Source organism: Epinephelus moara, chromosome 7 (assembly GCF_006386435.1).
Source record: "Epinephelus moara isolate mb chromosome 7, YSFRI_EMoa_1.0, whole genome shotgun sequence".
Lineage (NCBI taxonomy): Eukaryota > Metazoa > Chordata > Actinopteri > Perciformes > Serranidae > Epinephelus > Epinephelus moara.
This window is the reverse complement of record NC_065512.1, coordinates 2,171,629-2,189,243: the sequence shown is the minus strand read 5'-3', so window position 1 is coordinate 2,189,243 and position 17,615 is coordinate 2,171,629. Positions and strand designations below refer to the sequence as shown.

Here is a 17,615-nt window from a genome sequence, read left to right as displayed (position 1 = left end):
TTATTCATACATACACATTTATTGTTGGTGCTTGTCGAGCGTCTTGCACTGAACCAGTCTCTGTGTTATTTCGTTATGATCATTCTTTTCTTTCATTTCCTTCTTTATCATGCACTTTATTCTCAGTCACTTGTGTCACTCTCCTGTCACAATACCACGCTGTTAAAATTAACTCTAATAACTCCGGTGTCAGAGCCAATAACACCGTTTAAATCCAATTTGTTCTGGCGGTGTAATAGTCTATCATTACGGTCCAGAGAGAGTCGGCGTGATGCGGAGTACATTTCCACTGCAGCTGGCCCTTTAACAAACACTACTTGGCATTGATGTCTGAAAAAAATGTGAATGAAATCCAGCCATTCATAAAAATAGGCCACTGCTGCGCTGTGATTGGCCAAACGGAGCCTCATGCATAATTCATCAGCTGCGGACGCGCCATTGGCTGCTCGCTTGACGGACAGGCTCCATGCACCAATCAGAGCGTGTCTCTGCGTGCCGCTCGAGCCCAGGGGAAAAGCGAGCGGGCCATTAACGAAAAGCTCAGTCAAGTTTTGTGAGTCGACGGAGGCGCATCAGTGAATCAGTGCGCAGACCATTACGCGACTAACAACACGTTGTTTTTGTATTTGTGGATATTAATACCGTATTCTGTCGGTGCGGAGGACGTCGACACACACGGACAAGGTGAGCGGACATGTTTATTTAACCGGAAACTTGCTTTACGGAGCGTTTTAACGGCGAGAGAATTCCCTAAAGCTGTTTTAGACTACAAACCAGCGCAACGCCATCTTATTTAAAGATATTTACTTTGTCAACCATTTTATATCTGCTGCTATCTGCGTGGAATTTGCGCCGAGTGTCGTGTTTCAGCGCAGTTTAGTGTTCGGCTCGTGTTTTATCTGCGTGGATGTTGCGTGAGTTTATCAGGCGACTGTTTGTGATTTTTTTTTTTTTTTTTTTATGAATGGACGGGCCGTTTTTTTCCTTCCTCTGTTTCCACACGGGTCGAGTTTCACTTCATTGAGAAAAACAAGGGAGGGATGGGTGGGGGAAGGGCGGGGAGGAGGTGGAGGAGGAGTGTGGAGGGGGGAGGCGGCGGCAGGCAGGGGGTGTCGGGTGATCTCCGTCCCCCAGCGGCGGCGGCCCCCCTCAGGCTCGGCTGGAGCAGAACTCCAACTGAAAATGAGCTAATTTTACTAATGAAAGTTGAGTTGCTTAGAAATCAAGTTTGCATGTTGACTTTTTTGAACCCGAATGTCTGTATCGATGTAGTGAAAACTATCGGCTGAGTGTTGTGGTGAACTTTGCCTAGTTTTGGTGCGTTTAGGGACTGTATGGTGAAAATGTGTGTATTTGCCCTGGGGTTCAGCCTAATCATGAACAAGTAGTTGACTCTGCTGTCATATATCATGAGTGTGTTGATACTGTACATGTGTATTTTTAATTAAAGCAGGTTTTTGCGTCAGAGTTAGACGCATATCTGTAAAACCTGACATGTTGCGTTCAAGGCCCGCCCTTTATTTGACTTACTATGAGTGAATTTAAGAACAGAGCCAATAAACTAACTTCCAACTCTTGCTCGACGTGCTTTGTGACCATATGCTCCACAAAGAGGCGGGTACAGTGAGTCCTGATGTTGTCAGTGTAATATGTGCTCGGCGCCTGTAATTATTGCCCAGCAGCTATCTGTATTCGTCATCCATTAACAGGAGATGGAGGAGTGAGTCATATCACTCCGCTCAGGGAGATGTGAGAATGGAGGGCAGTGCTAGTGGTTTAGTGTTATTGTTGTCTAAAGGGGAACTTCAGTTGTTAGTAGTGTTTCTGACTTTATAGTATTGTGGGGGGGGGGGGGGGGCAGGGAGTTGTGCAAGTTGCAGCAGCATCACTGTCACCAGCAGCATCTCCTGCCAGACTCTAATCAGCTCTGTGACGGCGCTGTTTTCTATCTTGTTTGGAGGCTTTGCGTCTTAGTGCACGGTCACAGACTGTAGACACACTCTGAAGAGCTGGACTCACATCTCTGGATCTTTTTACTCTGGGAGCAGATTACAGTGGAGCATAGTGCCCACAGATGGCCAGTGAGCGTGGCTTATATAACTGTATTACATGCTCCATGATGACTGTGTGTTTACAATGTGCAGCACGGCTTGGTTCAAAGAGCTGTTTGTTGGTTAAATAAAGGTGCTGGGAGGAGACGGTGGCCTTGTTACAGCATCAGAATATGATGCAGAGCACCAGTGCTTAAACACATTAAACACATTAGACATGACAGGAGAAGAGAATCACGACCCCTCTGACACACTATTTAGTTTCTGTTGCAGTTAATACTGAGGTCTGTTAAAATACTGGAACTCTAGCGCTGATACAGTGCCTTGGAAAATGGTTTTTGATACCAAATTTTCAATCAAAAATAAATATAACAAGGCTAGAAGAGAAAGCCTTTATAGCCACTGTACAAAGAATATACAGTGAGATTTAATCTACATCTGATCAGGTGCCAACTAGACAATAAAACAAACTGCAGATGACATAATCGTTCATAAAACTTGAAATAAATAGTGTAGAAAATGCTACATGAAGCCGTTGCATGTAAAATTGTACTGTGTAAGACAACTTGTTTCTCTTAATCAGTACAGTGTTCCTATAACTTAAGGCAAGGGTGATTTAAGGCTTCTTTTTTTTTTAAAAAAATACCACTCGTATTAAAATAAAGATCAGTTTTACAAATAATAAATAAAGGGAATGTTAGTTAGGGTGAGGGAGAATTTTCCCCCAAACATTTAGTTTACCATAAAACTTCTTGGTGACACCAGTGCCAGAGGCATTTGGTTAACTTTTTTTTTTGTAAACATGAGCAAATTGGCTTGATTCATTTTTCAAAAACATGGGAAGAAGGCAACGAGCAACATAATTAGCTAAATAAATAGAGGAGGAAAAAAAACAGTCAAAATTTGCAAGAAAATTACCTGAAAATTAAAAAAAACAAGTAAAACACAAAATATAATTATAATTTTATATTAATATTTTTTTCTGGGCATCCCCCCCCCCCCCCCCCCTTTTTAAAAATAACTTTCTTATAGTTTTCTCCCTCTGTCTTTTTAAAAATTTAATTTTTAGGTCATTTTCTTGTCATGTTTCTTGCTCGTTGCCTTTTGTTCACGTTGCAGATGTGCTCAGGTTTCAAAGGTTCAAATGATTGTGAAAGGTGCCTGAACGCAGCGCAAGTGAGCAGATGTTGATCCAGGCTTCAGAGGGTTAAGTTACCTTTTATTTTTGGATTGTATAATGCAAAGGCAGGGGGGGAAAATCACGAAACTAGTACTACTAGTTTTTTTTAAATATTTGTTGAAGACATTTTCAGGCCTTAGTTTTAGATGAATACATTTAATGCCTTTTAAACTTGTTAAGGATCAGTGTGAACCCTGTGGGAGCAGAGACTGCAGCAAACATTAATAATAAGAGAGAACGTGAAGCATAGCAGGTACCGGTGTATCGATACTGTGGAACATGAGCATTAAAACCGTCTCCAATATTCAGAATCAATAAACCAAAAATGTTTGACGACACTAAAATCTGTTATTTGTCCTCTATAACGGCTAAAAACATTTTTATTGCTGTATGTTATCACAGCATGAAATGGATGTTTACTGTAAGTTTCTCATCTTGTGTTTCCCAGTGACCCGCAGAGTGACCCGAGCGCTGTCGCTTTAAAGCGAACACCTCCCCCTCCCCCCAATATCTGAGCCCCCCAGTCACCCTGATAACATGGACGGATTCTACGACCAGCAAGTCCCATTTATGGTCCCACCCAGTGTAAGTGTACACATCACACACACTCCAGCCTCAAACACATCATCACATCTATGGATTCACGCCCATGTGGTCACCATAGATGACTTAATAACACACTGACACAGTCCTCTGGGAGGTGAAGTGACATTTCCTCTTCTTCTTCTTCTTCTTCAGCAGCACAAGTCTCACGTGGAGGAACCATCTCACAACAGGCCTCTGAACGACAGGAAAAGGAAGTTTGTGGACACAGAACTCGCCCAGGACACGGAAGGTAACGTTGTTGATGCAAACAGTGCATCTATAATACTGCAGTTCAGTTATGGACAACCTGTCCTCACTGTCTTTGACTTGTTGGCTTTCAGAACTCTTCCAGGACCTCAGTCAGCTGCAGGAGATCTGGATCGCAGAAGGTGAGTTATATGTTTATTTTCTACATTAAAATGTGTTTTCCGCTGCTCCACGTCTCGACAAAGTCCTCCATCTGTTCAGCACTGCAGAATCATCCCAGTTGAATTATTTAGTGACAGTTAAACTTTAGTGAGGAAACTTATCTCTCAGTAAATTGGTTTTCCAAATGGTGAACAGGATGAAATTGGGCAAGATTTCAGATTAAAGATTAACCTGATGAGAATGTGAAATGTTGCTTTTTTGTGTTAGCAACCAGAGCAAGAAGAGCAAAGTCCTCTGCATGAGAAACTGCTGACCACGACCCCCTTTATCTCACCTTAGAGAAGCTTTTTGGCAGTTGCACGCTGTCTCTCATTTTTTGGTTTGATTACATCTAAAAATCTGAAATAAACCAGTTTCCAGCAGATTATTTTTCTCCTTTATTTGCTTTTGTTTCCCTTTACGTGCACTCTTTTTCGGGCACACAGAGGATGTTGGCGACGGATTAAATGTGCTTGATTTTTTTTTTTTTTTTCTCACGTGTGAAACGTTCTCCTGTCTCTACAGCCCAGGTGCCTGATGACGAACAGTTTGTCCCAGATTTCCAGTCGGATAGCTGTGAGTACCTGATTTTGATTGTTCATCACTGATAATGTGAGTGTGTGTGTGTGTGTGTGTGTGTCCTGCACAGATTCAGCTTTTTTCCATCAGTCAAACCCGGTCATGATGAGGATGTTGTAGCCCAGCCTGGTTCTTGTCTGATTTGGGCAGAGATTCAAGTAGCGGGGGCACTAGGAGCTGGAAATCAAGCTCTGTTTTTGCAGCACTGCACCATAAAATTTCACAGCTTAAAAACTGCTTCTTTTTGCTGTGAGGAAAAAAAAGCTCTTTCTCGACTGTCCCTGACCACATGTCCACCTTTTCTTTTATCGAAATTTCTTCATCCTGTCGAGGACAAACACCATTCTTCGTCTTCAAAACACAGCTCTGGGAAAGGCTGCTCTCCCTCCCCCTCCTCCCTCCCTCTCCTCCATTTTGAGTTTAATCAGCCGATTGGCATGGGGCATCACATGAGCCAAGCTCCTAATCTGATTTCACACTTTCCCGCACTCAGGCCCTGCTGCTGAAGTGGGCTAGATTCCAGTGGATAGGGCAGTTTTCAGAGCTGCCTCTTTTCAGTCCTGCTCCCCCAAACTGCCAAACGCGGCCCCCTAAACTTCTCCACGCAGCCTCCTGTTTGTCTCGGCTGCACGCCGCCTTCAGGCTGCAGCCCAGGGATATGTTTGAATTATCCCCAACGGAGCGTTTTACACTCCCCCCTCCTCCCTTCTGTCTTTCTGAGTTTATGTTTTCGTCTGATGCGTAGGAGGTGGAGACAGGGTGTGGTTGCTGCCTGTCGTTGTCAGCCTTTTAAATCTTGGTTAATGTGGCGCGGCGAGCTGCAAACTGACCACTAGCCTCTGCTGCTGTAACGTATTATTGTGGTTGATGCAGTGACATGTATGTGTTTTTACGGAGGGCGCCATCCAAGGTTGTGTGCATAAACTGGATACAGTCAGCTCATTGTAAAGTGCCGTTGTGGTGAAGTCCTTGACCTTGTGCTGTCAGTTCTGTGTGTGTGTGTGTTTGTGGGAGTGTGTGAGATACAGAGCAGTGAGTTTGCTTCTGTTGCCAGGCTGCAGGCCGCTCTCTCACACAAGTTGCCTAAAAGCAGATATTCAGATAAGAGCTGCAGTCAGTAGGACATCACATGGGGTGAAGCATCGTCTCACTGACCTGAGCTCGAACTGTGTTTGTTTTGGAGTGTGTGTGGTGGTTGTGTTTCAGCTCAGATGGTGCAGGAGAGGAGTCTGCATGTAGGGTGCTTGTTCTATAATCCACTCACTTGCAGCCCGGAGTAAGAAAAGACGCCTAATCTCCCCATTATTTACTTTTCCCTCAGTGCGAGGAGTCTCACTCGAGCCATTAGGTTTCACAGCGCACACGGCCGAGCTCACGTGCCCATTGTAGCTCCGCTTTGGTCCATCAGCACCACGGGTGATTTATTTGGCTCCCGCCCCTCTGTGCCAAGGGATCCAGTTTCTGCCTGGCTATTATGTGGCGCCCCGGAAACTGCAGCCGATACGCAGAAAGCTACAGCTAGTGTCTAATGGTTACAGCACGGGAGAAGAAAATCATTCACCGCCATTAGATTACAGCCACACTGATTCATGAGTATTGGTATTGGCCCGGCCTAATGGGAATCAGACGAGAAGTTTGATAGCTTTTGTGTGTGTAGTGCAGTTAGTATCGTGCTACCTAGCAGTGGCGGATAGATGGTTTGTTTTCAGAGCCTGGAGTCGAGCATCATTAGGGCGGATGATAAATTGCTGCTAAGTGGCTCTGTCAGTCGAGGGAATACACAGACGTTGTCCATACGTCCATTTATCCATCAGTTCCAAATGTGGTTAAGATAACTGCTGCACTTCTGTTTATGGCTTCAATTAGGTGAGATCTGGAGTTTATCTAATGCACTCAATTGTGCTGTTTCTCTCTGCGTCTCCTTCCCATCCAGTGATGTTTCATGGCCCGCCGCCAGCCAAGATCAAACGAGAGCTGACTCCCTCCAAAGAGTTTTCTCCCTGTCGCCAGGACAGGAGTCCCATGCCCTACGGAGAGAAGTGCCTTTACAGCTACAGGTATGTAGAGGGTAATTACATCAGACAGCAGCCACCAGTATCGATCATCAGGAGTTCTGACCGTGTGTGTTTGTGCCCACAGTGCCTGTGACAGGAAGCCCACTCCTGGGTTCAAGCCATTAACTCCCCCCTCGACGCCCGTCTCTCCTTGCGGCCCCACCAGCACAGCAGGGACGCACCCACTGAGTGAGCAGACCCCCCCTCCTCACCCCCATGTAGCCAACCCGACCCCAGGGCCGCGTCCAGTGCACATACAGCAGCCTATCACGGCAAGCACAGGCTCTCCCAACCAGCAAGCACTCCCAGTCCACAGCCACAGCCCGCCCTTCGCCGTGCCGTGTGCACCAATCAACCAGGATGCCAACAGCTTCACACCTGAGCACAGGTGAGCACAGTCCGACCTCTTCATGTGGGCCTGGGCTGTTTGTTAGCTCTGGTTCCTGCACCGGTTGGAACCACAAACTTCCCAGGCATTTGCAGATACACAAAGCACGTGTTAGCTTGACTCACTCAACAAACTTTCTTGCCTCCAACTAGCTGCACATGCCGATAGGTGCATTCAGGTGCTTTGCAAAAGTTCGCACCCTTTTTTGGGGGGATAGAAAACCACATATCCTAGAGACATCAGTGCTATTTGACTTGTGTTTGGATTATAATTTTGACAAACTTGTATGCAAACAAATGTTTGTTTCCTTCTCAAGCTAACGTTAGCTCTGCTAAACCCTGCTATCTGTTTGGTTCCAGCAAGGAACCAACTTTTCAGGTTCTGTAATAATGTATGTTTTGGTTGAAATGTTCAAATGGTTCAAAATGAAATGCACAAACGGCAACGGAACCTGTCCCGTTTTGGTAGAAAAAGGGATGTGAGAGTTTCTTTATTAGCATTGTTTCCTTTTGAGTCTCATCCACATTAATTTGCTGCTTTCTCCCCATCTTCAGGTTCCAGCGGCAGATGTCAGAGCCATGTCTACCTTTCCCCCCGTCAGAGAGTCAAGGGCGCCCCCAGTTCATGCCCCAGCCTCCCAGCAGCAACAACAGCCTGCCACGTGACGGCCGGCCACCGTACCACCGCCAGATGTCAGAGCCATTGGTAGCTGTGCCACCCCAGGGGTTCAAGCAAGAACTCATCGACCCACGATACACAGAGCAGGGCGTCCCCACCATGGGCCCCCCAGGTCCACCCCAGGGCCCCCCGCGTCAGGCTGCGTTCCACCCCATGGCCATCAAGCAGGAGCCTCGTGACTTCTGCTTCGATTCTGGTGAGTGGAGACGATCTGTGTATCTGTGTCTCAGCGCTGAAGTCCGTTGTTAGCTGTGTGAGAGTGACTGCCTCGGGCTGTGTGAAAGTAGAGCGGGCAGAGGGTGAGGAATGTGCCTGGCCATGTTTGTTCTGGGCACTAACACACGCCTGTGAGTTTTAGCACGCTGCAGCCGAGGCCTGAGCGCACAGGTGCTCATTTCACACACACTCTCCCTCTCAAAGCCTAATCTGCATCATTCCTCCAGAGTCACGCCAGTAAAGTAAAAGTGGGTGTTTCAGCTCAGCCTAAGCCTCCAAGGGCAAAAGTAAATGGGTCATCCAGCCAGGTGCGGAGAACCTGTTCACTGAGCTTACCTGAAATAGATCTAGGCCAGTGCCCTCAGAGGACTTAGTGACCCGCAGCACAGCGACTCGATTGTAAGAACCTGGAAATCCTCAACTTGGGTTTTACAGAATACACAAGAGGCCAAATGGTGCCAGTCCTCTCAGAAAAAGCCTCGTCAAACAGTCATGGCAGAGATGCTGTTTACTCGCTGGGCTTAAATCAAACAAGCCTGAGCGACTGTCGGAGCATTGTTTGATCCCAACGCCCACACGCCCAGCTGTTGTTCCTGCTCTGTTGCATTAACATTTCCTGAAACTCTGCAACTTTTTTTTTTTTTTGTTAATCTTTTCTCGCTCACTCATACGCTCTCATTTCTTCTCTGCCTGGTGGGTGACCGGCTGGCCGGGCAGTGATGTAATGACAAATCCTCTTAGCTTCTTATGGCCTTTTAAATACCTACGTCACGGAGGCCTAGTATCTCTAGATGGATGGAAGAGGTGCATGTTCGGCATACTGACACGGAACATATTGTTACCGCAGCGTCGGTGGTCTGCAGACAGGGACAAAGCCATTTATGTCGATGTGAAGCCACAGCTTGAATCCATATGTCACCATATCAGCACTCGTCACATAAGTTCCCAAAGCTGTTGTTTGATTCGGTCTTTCTGTACTCGCCCCGTGTGACTCAACAACAACGACTGCTTCCTGCAGACTCCTTCCTTTAAGTGAGGACAAGAGGAGACAGAGACTTGAGGAAACACTTGCTCAAGATTGATCTCTGGTTGTCTTATCAGCAGACAGGAAACAGAATAATGGATGGGGGTTGGAGACGGTTGGTACGCACTGCAGAGACACTGTGAACGGAAGACAGGCCTTGACCCCTGAGGGGGAGGACTGGCGTAACTCGATTGTCATTGAGATTTAATACAGCGTCCATGGTGCTAATCTTATTTAAAGGCTTGGTGGACATGCGAGGGATGTTGTGCGCTGTGCAGTGTGCTCTGGTCTGGGCTTTAGTCCACACCGAGGTGTGTGTTTATGTGTGTGTTTGGGGATTGGGCATTTTTCTGGCACGGTTGAAGCTGCAGATGTGTACTGACCCTTTTATTTACGACCTAATTTTTTATAAATTAAATAATTTTTTTAAATAGTCTGAAATTTGAATTTGTGAGGTTTTAGAAATTTTCTTTCATCCATGTTTTGTTTTAAATTTTTTATTTATTTATGGGCTTTTTTTTGGGTCAAAAATAGGTCAACTGTCTTTTCTTTTCATGTTTCTGATGTTACAAACCTTCCACCGAACCAAGATTGTCTTATTATTCTATAATTTCAATACCTGTTGGCAAAATGTAGGTTAACCTAACACATGTGGTTCAATGACGTGAACATATGGTAGTGAGGAATTAGTTTGCCTCTCATTCCCACAGTCTTCTCCCACTGAAATAGTGCAGCTATCCAATGGCGTCTGGTAGCAAACTGAGGCAAAACATTTTCTAAATGTAAAGCTGATACGCAAATATATCTTCTCTTTTACAGATTATTTTGATGCAGAATCGACAAATACACCGTCGACATATTAGGCCCTTTATCTTGTGTTTCTAGAGTTGTGTGTTACTGTGGACACATAAGGAATTGTTAAAATGTTGTATTTTTTAAAGGTAGTTTGGTGTAATACTTTACACCAGGAGCAGGATGGGAAACACTCAGAAGGAATCTAGCAGTAGTCTTGCAAATATTGACCATGCCAGATCCCCAGTCCCAAATCTTATTGCATGTGACAAAAAAATTCACAGTGCCTTCAGATGTGAGAGGATGTCAGACTTAAGCCTTTAAAAACGTCTTTTCAAATTTTAGTGCATGATAGGCAACACCTGCAACTCTCGGATGAGAAAATAAAGACTGAAATCTGATTGAATATGATGTTGAAGCTGTCTTAGAGAGCAATGAATTTAACTGTCTGATACCTGTAGACAGTCTTTAATCAGTGTGACACTGATATATCTTGGACTGAATGTCTCCTCACGGAGCAGATAAGTATCAAAGCTGTGTATCTTTGTACACAGTGGCAGTGATCCAAATATATCTGTCAGCTGCGATGTGGATTTTGATGCATTACACATTTGATATGACAGTGAGGATGTCTCTGGTCTAAATTTACACCCCCATCTTCTTTGTTTACAGAAGTGCCTAACTGTCAGTCATCGTTTGGGAGAGCGGGGAGCTTCTACCAAAATAACCATGAAAGTAAGTTGTCTCCTTTTGTCTTTATACATCTCAGATGTTTGAATTATCTCATTAGCGAGGTCCATCCTCTGTGACCCTGAGCCCTGTGACTTATTGAGCTGCTGAAGGCTCGGCGTCGGTGATAGCTGGGTGAAAGAATAGCGGTCAGCAGCATTGAAATGACAGCTCAAGGGGGAAGTGATTCTGTGGATGTGCTGTGTGTAGCTGCTCCACACATACAGTACATTTCTCACATCAGCAGCTGGCAGACGCCTCGCACAATACGAGCTTCCACTCTTGGGAAGCTGCCCAGCTTTATTGCTTTGCATGCAGTTTGGATCTCAGGGGGTGGACGTGGTCACTGGCCTTTATGTCAGGGAGAAAAAACCCTGTTTCTCACGCTGTATCTGCTGCTCCACCTTCGTCTGATTCATGGTGTGTTTCTTTCTTGTTGTCAATTTCAGGTTTCTCCTTCGACAGAGATCCTCAGCTGTACTTTGACGACACCTGTGTGGTCCCTGAAAGATTAGAAGGTAAGACTGATAAAATAATGTTGAAAAAAGTCAATGTAAAAACCCCAAAATGGTGCTTAAGTAATTATACAAAATGTTTATTGAAAGCAATTTTCTTTAGTAAAATAAATTTTATAAAAAAGTGCCAGACTGTTAACAATGGCATTTTCCTTGGGTGAATGCAATCACATGAAAAAAATATGATTTTAATAATTTTTTAATAGTAACTATAAAACTGTAGAAAATTACGTTAATGTTCCCTGATGATATAACCTTATGAAAGAAACAATAGGGGACCAAGACAGCTTCCCTGAGGAACACCAAAAGGCAAATCATATTTTCCTGATCCCCAACAGTAACGGAAAGTACAGAATACTGTCTGTCTGTAAAGTTATCTGCTGTGGGCTGAGTCCAGTCCTCTGACTGCTCACAGTGCATAATGAACAGCTAGTCCACTTCACAGTCACCATCTGGCAGGAATGTCTCACCACACTGCGGTCGTGGTGGAGTACAGTGCTGACTGACACTTTATCCTCTCTCTTTCTCCTTCTGCCTCCTTCTTTACTTCTCTCCACTCTCTTCTTCTGCTGCTCTTCTTCTGCTCACAGCTAAAATCAAACAGGAGCCTGTCTATCGGGACGGACCTCCCTACCAGCGCCGCGGCTCTCTGCAGCTCTGGCAGTTCTTGGTCACATTACTGGATGACCCAGCCAACGGCCACTTCATCGCCTGGACTGGTCGCGGCATGGAGTTCAAACTCATTGAGCCTGAGGAGGTCGGTCCCCACTGTCCAGTTCTCATCCTTTGATTACAAGTTTCCTACATACGAATTCTCTGTAGCTAATATCTGTTTGTGTGTCTTGTGTCACAGGTGGCTCGTCGCTGGGGCATTCAGAAGAACAGACCGGCCATGAACTACGACAAGCTGAGCCGCTCGCTGCGTTACTACTACGAGAAGGGCATCATGCAGAAGGTAAAGGCACGTTAACCCATTTTCCTTTCTCTCCCTCCGCCCTCCTCCCTCAGTGACATTGTGCTGCGTGGGGGATAAAACAGTCCAGATAGTGATAATGGATTACAGCGACAGGGGGGTGCTCTGATGTAGAGTCTTATCTCAGCCAGAGGCTAAGTAGTCGCAGTGAAAACCAGCCTGCAGGCCTCGTCTTCTCCCAAAGATATTAGTCTGTTTATGTGTAATGTTCAGATTTCAACCATGAACAAAGAGAATTTGTCTCAGTTTGAGGTGGATCAGTCTTGAGATCAGACTATTCTGCAAAAGAAATTACATTTAAATATATAATGTTATAGGGTTGGTATTTTTCAACCTGGATGTTTTTTTGTGTCCAAGTGAGTAACAGGAACAAGATTTTTTTAAATTGGCTACAACTTAACCGCTCTGGGCAGTTGTGCATCGTCAGTTTATGTCCACTAATAGTCTTTGTGTTTGCCACTGACAGGCTCAGACTGTTACTGTAGGTGTCTGACACTTATAATAATAACCTGAGCCTGTCAGTGACAAAAACATAAATTGGTACTGAACAAATGCCCCACATGGTTTCATTGCAGCCTGTTTCACCCCTGTCAGCCACAACGGTCTCACTCAATACTGGACTAGTTAAAAATTGTTGCTCCCATTCGTCACTTCGACACAAAACTTACAGAAAAACTTTCCAGGTATGAAACACTGAACTTCAGTCGGAGGGTTTCATATGTGAGGTAACGTCTTTTGTTTTGTCTCTCAGGTGGCTGGTGAGAGGTACGTGTACAAGTTTGTGTGCGACCCCGAGGCTCTCTTCTCCATGGCCTTCCCCGACAACCAGAGGCCCAACCTGAAGGTCGACCCGGACAGCCTGCCGGGGCTGGACGACGACACCGTGCCCCTCACCCACTACGAGGAAAACGCTCCCTACCTGCTGGACGGTGGGGAGCAGTGCGTGGCAGGCTTGCCCTTCCCGGACGGCTACGGCTACTAAACGAGCAGCGGAGTCCTGACGCACAACATACACGTACACGCAGACACTCCCAAAAAGTTCTCGACGCCCCACTCTTAAAATCCAGAGCTGGAACTGCTGAGCTGCTTGGAAAGGAAAAAAACCCTCGCGCTCTGCTCCTTCGTGGTTTCCTCTCCTGCTCCCTGGAAAACCTTCATAAAACTCTGTAAAGCTCCCAAGCTAAGAATGAATGAGGGAAAAAACGCCTGCGACAGCTCTTCTACCGCGCCATCGTATGAGAGAGAGAGGGTTGTGAAACCAGCGAGGGTGAACTGGACTGCAAGGGGCTGCTGTTGCTATGGAGACCAAATGAAAGCGAGGCCACACGCCACCAACTTTAAAAGAACTGACACAACCCCCTGTTTGTACGAGACTGCAAGAGTTGTTGCATTTCTGATTTTGTGACAATCTGCTTTTCTTAAAAAACAATCAAGTAACCAACTGAGTCAAAACAAATCTGACGAGATATTCGAAATGCAGCACTATTCTATAGTTGCCTTTTGGGTCCCCCCATTTTCATGTCACCACATCTGAACTACGAGATCCGTGAAAGGGCTTTAATTTGCAAAAACGGATTGACAAAAAAACAACACACGACATATTCTAAACCCACAGATCAGTTTGTTTTCTGTAGATAGAAGTACACTTTTCTTTTGTTTAAATATGCCAGCTGTTTTACAGTTTTGTTGACTTTAGAGACCCAGAACTCTCAGGTTTCTGGGGCGTTGCTGTATTTCAGGCTAGTCGGTCGGGCTGCTCTCTCGTGTAAATGTTCCGTTCTTTAATTGTCGTAAGAGATTGTATCTGCTTCCCTTTAGAGACTGCACCCCACGGTAGGAGCCCACAGTCTATACAGTACCCTCCTCTCATGTCTGTTCATCACTGCTGGGTCCTTTTATCGCTACAAGTTCAGAGATGGTCAGCACTCCCATCTCCTCCATTTCAAAAGGGATACATCCATACATATTTTCCCCAGAGGCGCTGATACTTCATAAAAGTTATTCTGTATGATAAATGGTCACGTTGCTCCTCCTTTTTGTATTTCTGTCTGGGTGCTTAATGTTTCCTTGGCAGTGTACTAGTTCCTCTGATGCACCAGTATGGCAGGAGCATCAGGATGTTGCATGCAAAAAAACAAAACAAAAGGTGAAATTTGGACACCTTCTCTTGGACACCTCTCTGCCAGTCACAAGTTGTCAACTGGAGGCTTCTCTTTGCATGGTGTAATCAGTCCAGACTGTGTCCACTAACATATCGCTTTACTGTCTTTGGACAAAGAAGATATTTGTGATATTCTCTGCATTTTTTTTGTGTTCATTATCTATGTTTCTGAATGGGGGTGAAGACAAACATATATAAAGTATATATTTTTGCTATAAGGCTGCATTTGTTTTGATTTTAATGTATAAGCTGTATAGTTCTGGCTCTAATAGACATGTACCTTTTTAAAAACCAATCTCAAACCCTCTTGATGCTACTACTGCAGACTGTTTCTTTAAGAGGCCTCTGGAGAATGGATGAGAAGATGTTATTATCTTGCCTGTAAAGTGTGAGTGTGTGTGCAAAGGCCGGAGTTCCACCAAAGGCCACGGTGAAGACACACATTATATTATGGGATCCAGCCCGGGCACAGGGATTGTCTGCACTTGTATAGGCTTCAGTCCCCCCCCCCCCCCCCCCCACAATGTGTTTCTCACACGGCTGAGTTTATGATAATCTGTACTGGGTACAATAAACGGTCCTTTATGCTTCACTGCCTGCAGTCCTGGTGTGTTTCATCATCCTCTCCACCCCTCCTCCTCCTGCTCCTCCTCCTCCTCCTCCTCCTCCTCCTCCTCCTGCTCACAGTCAGTCAGTCAGCTGACTGGCTGCTGTGGTCTGGCAGTCACTGTGCTTGACCTGGCTGATTTCTGAGTCACATGCTTCTTCTGACTCTTTCTGATACACTTCTGAGTAAATGATTACTCTCTTTTAACCTGCAGGGAAAATGTGTCTGAGCAACATCTGGTTGGCTGTGTACGAGAAGAAACACTCCATGTTTCAGTAGTTGTTTGTAATTAGTGCTTAAATAAATGTTTCACTGCTGGAGGGACGGTCTGCTGATAAGTCTGGGCTGTCTGTGCAGCAGAGAGACGCAAATACTTTTATCAACTACATGATCAGAGAAAACAGGAAAAGAGCTGTGGCATTTGCTCAAGTGCAAGAAGTAGAAAACTTAGAACTACCAGAATGCACTGCACCGCATCAATGAAAGCTCCTGCTGGTGGGTGAAGTTTTGAAAAAGAAAACAAAATGGCAGCCAGCTGGTAACAAACAGTCTGGAACTGAAGTTTAACGGTAAGACAAAGTATGTTTCTGAAAACACTTCATACCAAAATAGACGACACAGTGACAGAACCTTGGTTCATTTTTGATCAGCACTGCCTAGTTTTACTGTCAATCTCTGTTTAAACAAATGCTATGTTGCACCCAATTCCTGACTTCCTGTTCACAAGTTATCATATTACACCCAAACTATGAGCTAAAATATGATCCTGAGGACATTTTAGACATGAAATAGGTAATATAGTAACAGAATCTTGGTTTATATTTGATCAGTGCTTCCTAATTTAACCATTAAACCTCAGTATTTTCAGCCTCCGTTTTCACAAATGCTGTGTTGCGCCTACTTCCCGTTCACAAGTTCTCATTATACACCCAAACAGTGCACTAAAATATGTTTCTGAAGATATTTTAGGCGAGAAATAGTCAATACAGTAACAGAATTGTGGTTCATGGTTGATCAGTTCTGCTTAATTTTATTATTATTTACCCATTCACCCACTCACCCATGTGTAGAATTTCACTTCCTGCACTTCTTGGTGTAATTGGAGATGTTCAAGTTGTTAGGATAAAAGAAACAAACAATAAAAAAATCTCAAACCGTTTTAATAACATTTATCCAAAACTAAAATGTGTCAGGTTGTGCCTCATGATGCTAAATGACCCCCGTCAGTGTTACATTATTATATAACTGGATGACTTTTATTTATCATGTTAGTGGGACTTAAAATCTGTAGTTTATCAAGAAGGAGCTCATTTTAAATCTTCATATGCTGCAGAGTCGTTCTGTAATAATATACAGTATTTTGTGTGTGAAATCTGAATCTGAAAAGCAACAAACAACTAAAGCTGTTTGATAAGTATCTAAGAATGGAGTACCTGTATAAATGTACTGTATGTCACATGTTGGATCTGACTGAGGGCTGTTTGAGCTGATTGTGTGTTATCTTGTTTGTGATTTGTGAGCTGTGCGATGTTTCACAACCGTCTTGTGATGTTTGTTTCATTTAATCACCTCACTAAGATTTCCCAACATCTGAGCCGCTTCCCTGAGGCAGCGTGTTTTTGGCCTGGAATATCGCCGTGTTGTTAAGTGAAGTACGTAGAGGGACGGTATCTGATCTGTGTGATAAGACAGTGAGGCTTTAGGCCGGGGCTTTGTTTTGATGGCCAGCCTGCAGCACTCTGCCTGGTGTTGAGTCAGAGCCTCATCAAACCACAGAGTGTAAAAGCCGAGCTCTGGTCTCCAGTAACGCAGCCTGGCAGGCAACTTTCCATTGATTGAGAGAGCAGAGTGCCTTTGAATGCTATAAAAGACCTTTTAGTGCGCTCATGGGAGGCGCCCTGCCCTCATATTGTGTGTGTGTGTGTGTGTGTCGAGGCTGCCAGCGCTCATAACACATTGTTTTTTTGATAAACTTTACTCCACACTGCTCTTTGTGTTGTCTTTTCTTTGAGCATGGGGAATTTAGAAGAGTCCACTTCAGACAGTGGAGATAAAGTTAATATCGCTGTAACACTGCATGTTTTCCTTTTTGTTTACTGGGCAGAGCCTCATTAATACACAACAGCAGAAATGCATATTATCGTAGAAATTGAAATATGAATGTTCACACCTCAGCTGTGAGACGCCCACAGTCCTCTTGTCAGATTCAGATGGAACAATGCTTCACTGTCACAAACACACCTTGAGACTGTCCAGTGTTTGAGCGTGAAAGTTCACTCAGGTCCTTGGAAACACCTTGACAACAAGATTTGAACTAAAGTCCACTTCCTCGTGTTGTTCCGGAAGAAATGGACGTGGTATTAATATTTTTTTAACATGTGTCCAGTATCTATGTAAAGCAGAGGTGAGGGAAGATTGATACGGCAAAGTATTGTGATATCTTCGTGCAGGAATAACGTATCATTGCACAGTGCCAAGTATCAATGTTTTTTATTATATAAATTATTGATATTACAAATACGAATTAAACTTGGGGAGCCCTTCTGTGCAGAGTTTGCATGTTCTCCCTGTGTCAGCGTGGGTTTCCTCCAGGTGCTCCCACATGTTCTCCCTGTGTCAGTGTGGGTTTCCTCCAGGTGCTCCCACACGTTCTCCCTGTGTCAGCGTGGGTTTCC

General features: G+C 44.7%; 1 protein-coding gene across 4 annotated transcripts; it reads left to right on the top strand.

Moving 5' to 3' along the window:
• Positions 1-546: 546 nt before the first annotated feature.
• Positions 547-14,926, top strand: etv5a (ETS variant transcription factor 5a). Of its 4 annotated transcripts, none has more exons than XM_050049457.1 (13): positions 547-684; positions 3,680-3,816; positions 3,973-4,066; positions 4,158-4,205; positions 4,750-4,800; positions 6,737-6,860; positions 6,943-7,245; positions 7,800-8,119; positions 10,628-10,690; positions 11,134-11,202; positions 11,790-11,956; positions 12,053-12,154; positions 12,924-14,926. In XM_050049457.1, exons 2-13 carry the CDS (start codon positions 3,769-3,771, stop codon positions 13,152-13,154), a joined length of 1,620 nt encoding a protein of 539 aa, XP_049905414.1. In that variant the 5' UTR covers positions 547-684; positions 3,680-3,768; the 3' UTR covers positions 13,155-14,926. The 4 variants fall into 4 exon arrangements, with proteins under 4 accessions (XP_049905414.1, XP_049905411.1, XP_049905413.1 ...); XM_050049454.1 differs by having other exon boundaries at positions 12,053-12,160; XM_050049456.1 differs by having other exon boundaries at positions 3,970-4,066.
• Positions 14,927-17,615: the final 2,689 nt, after the last annotated feature.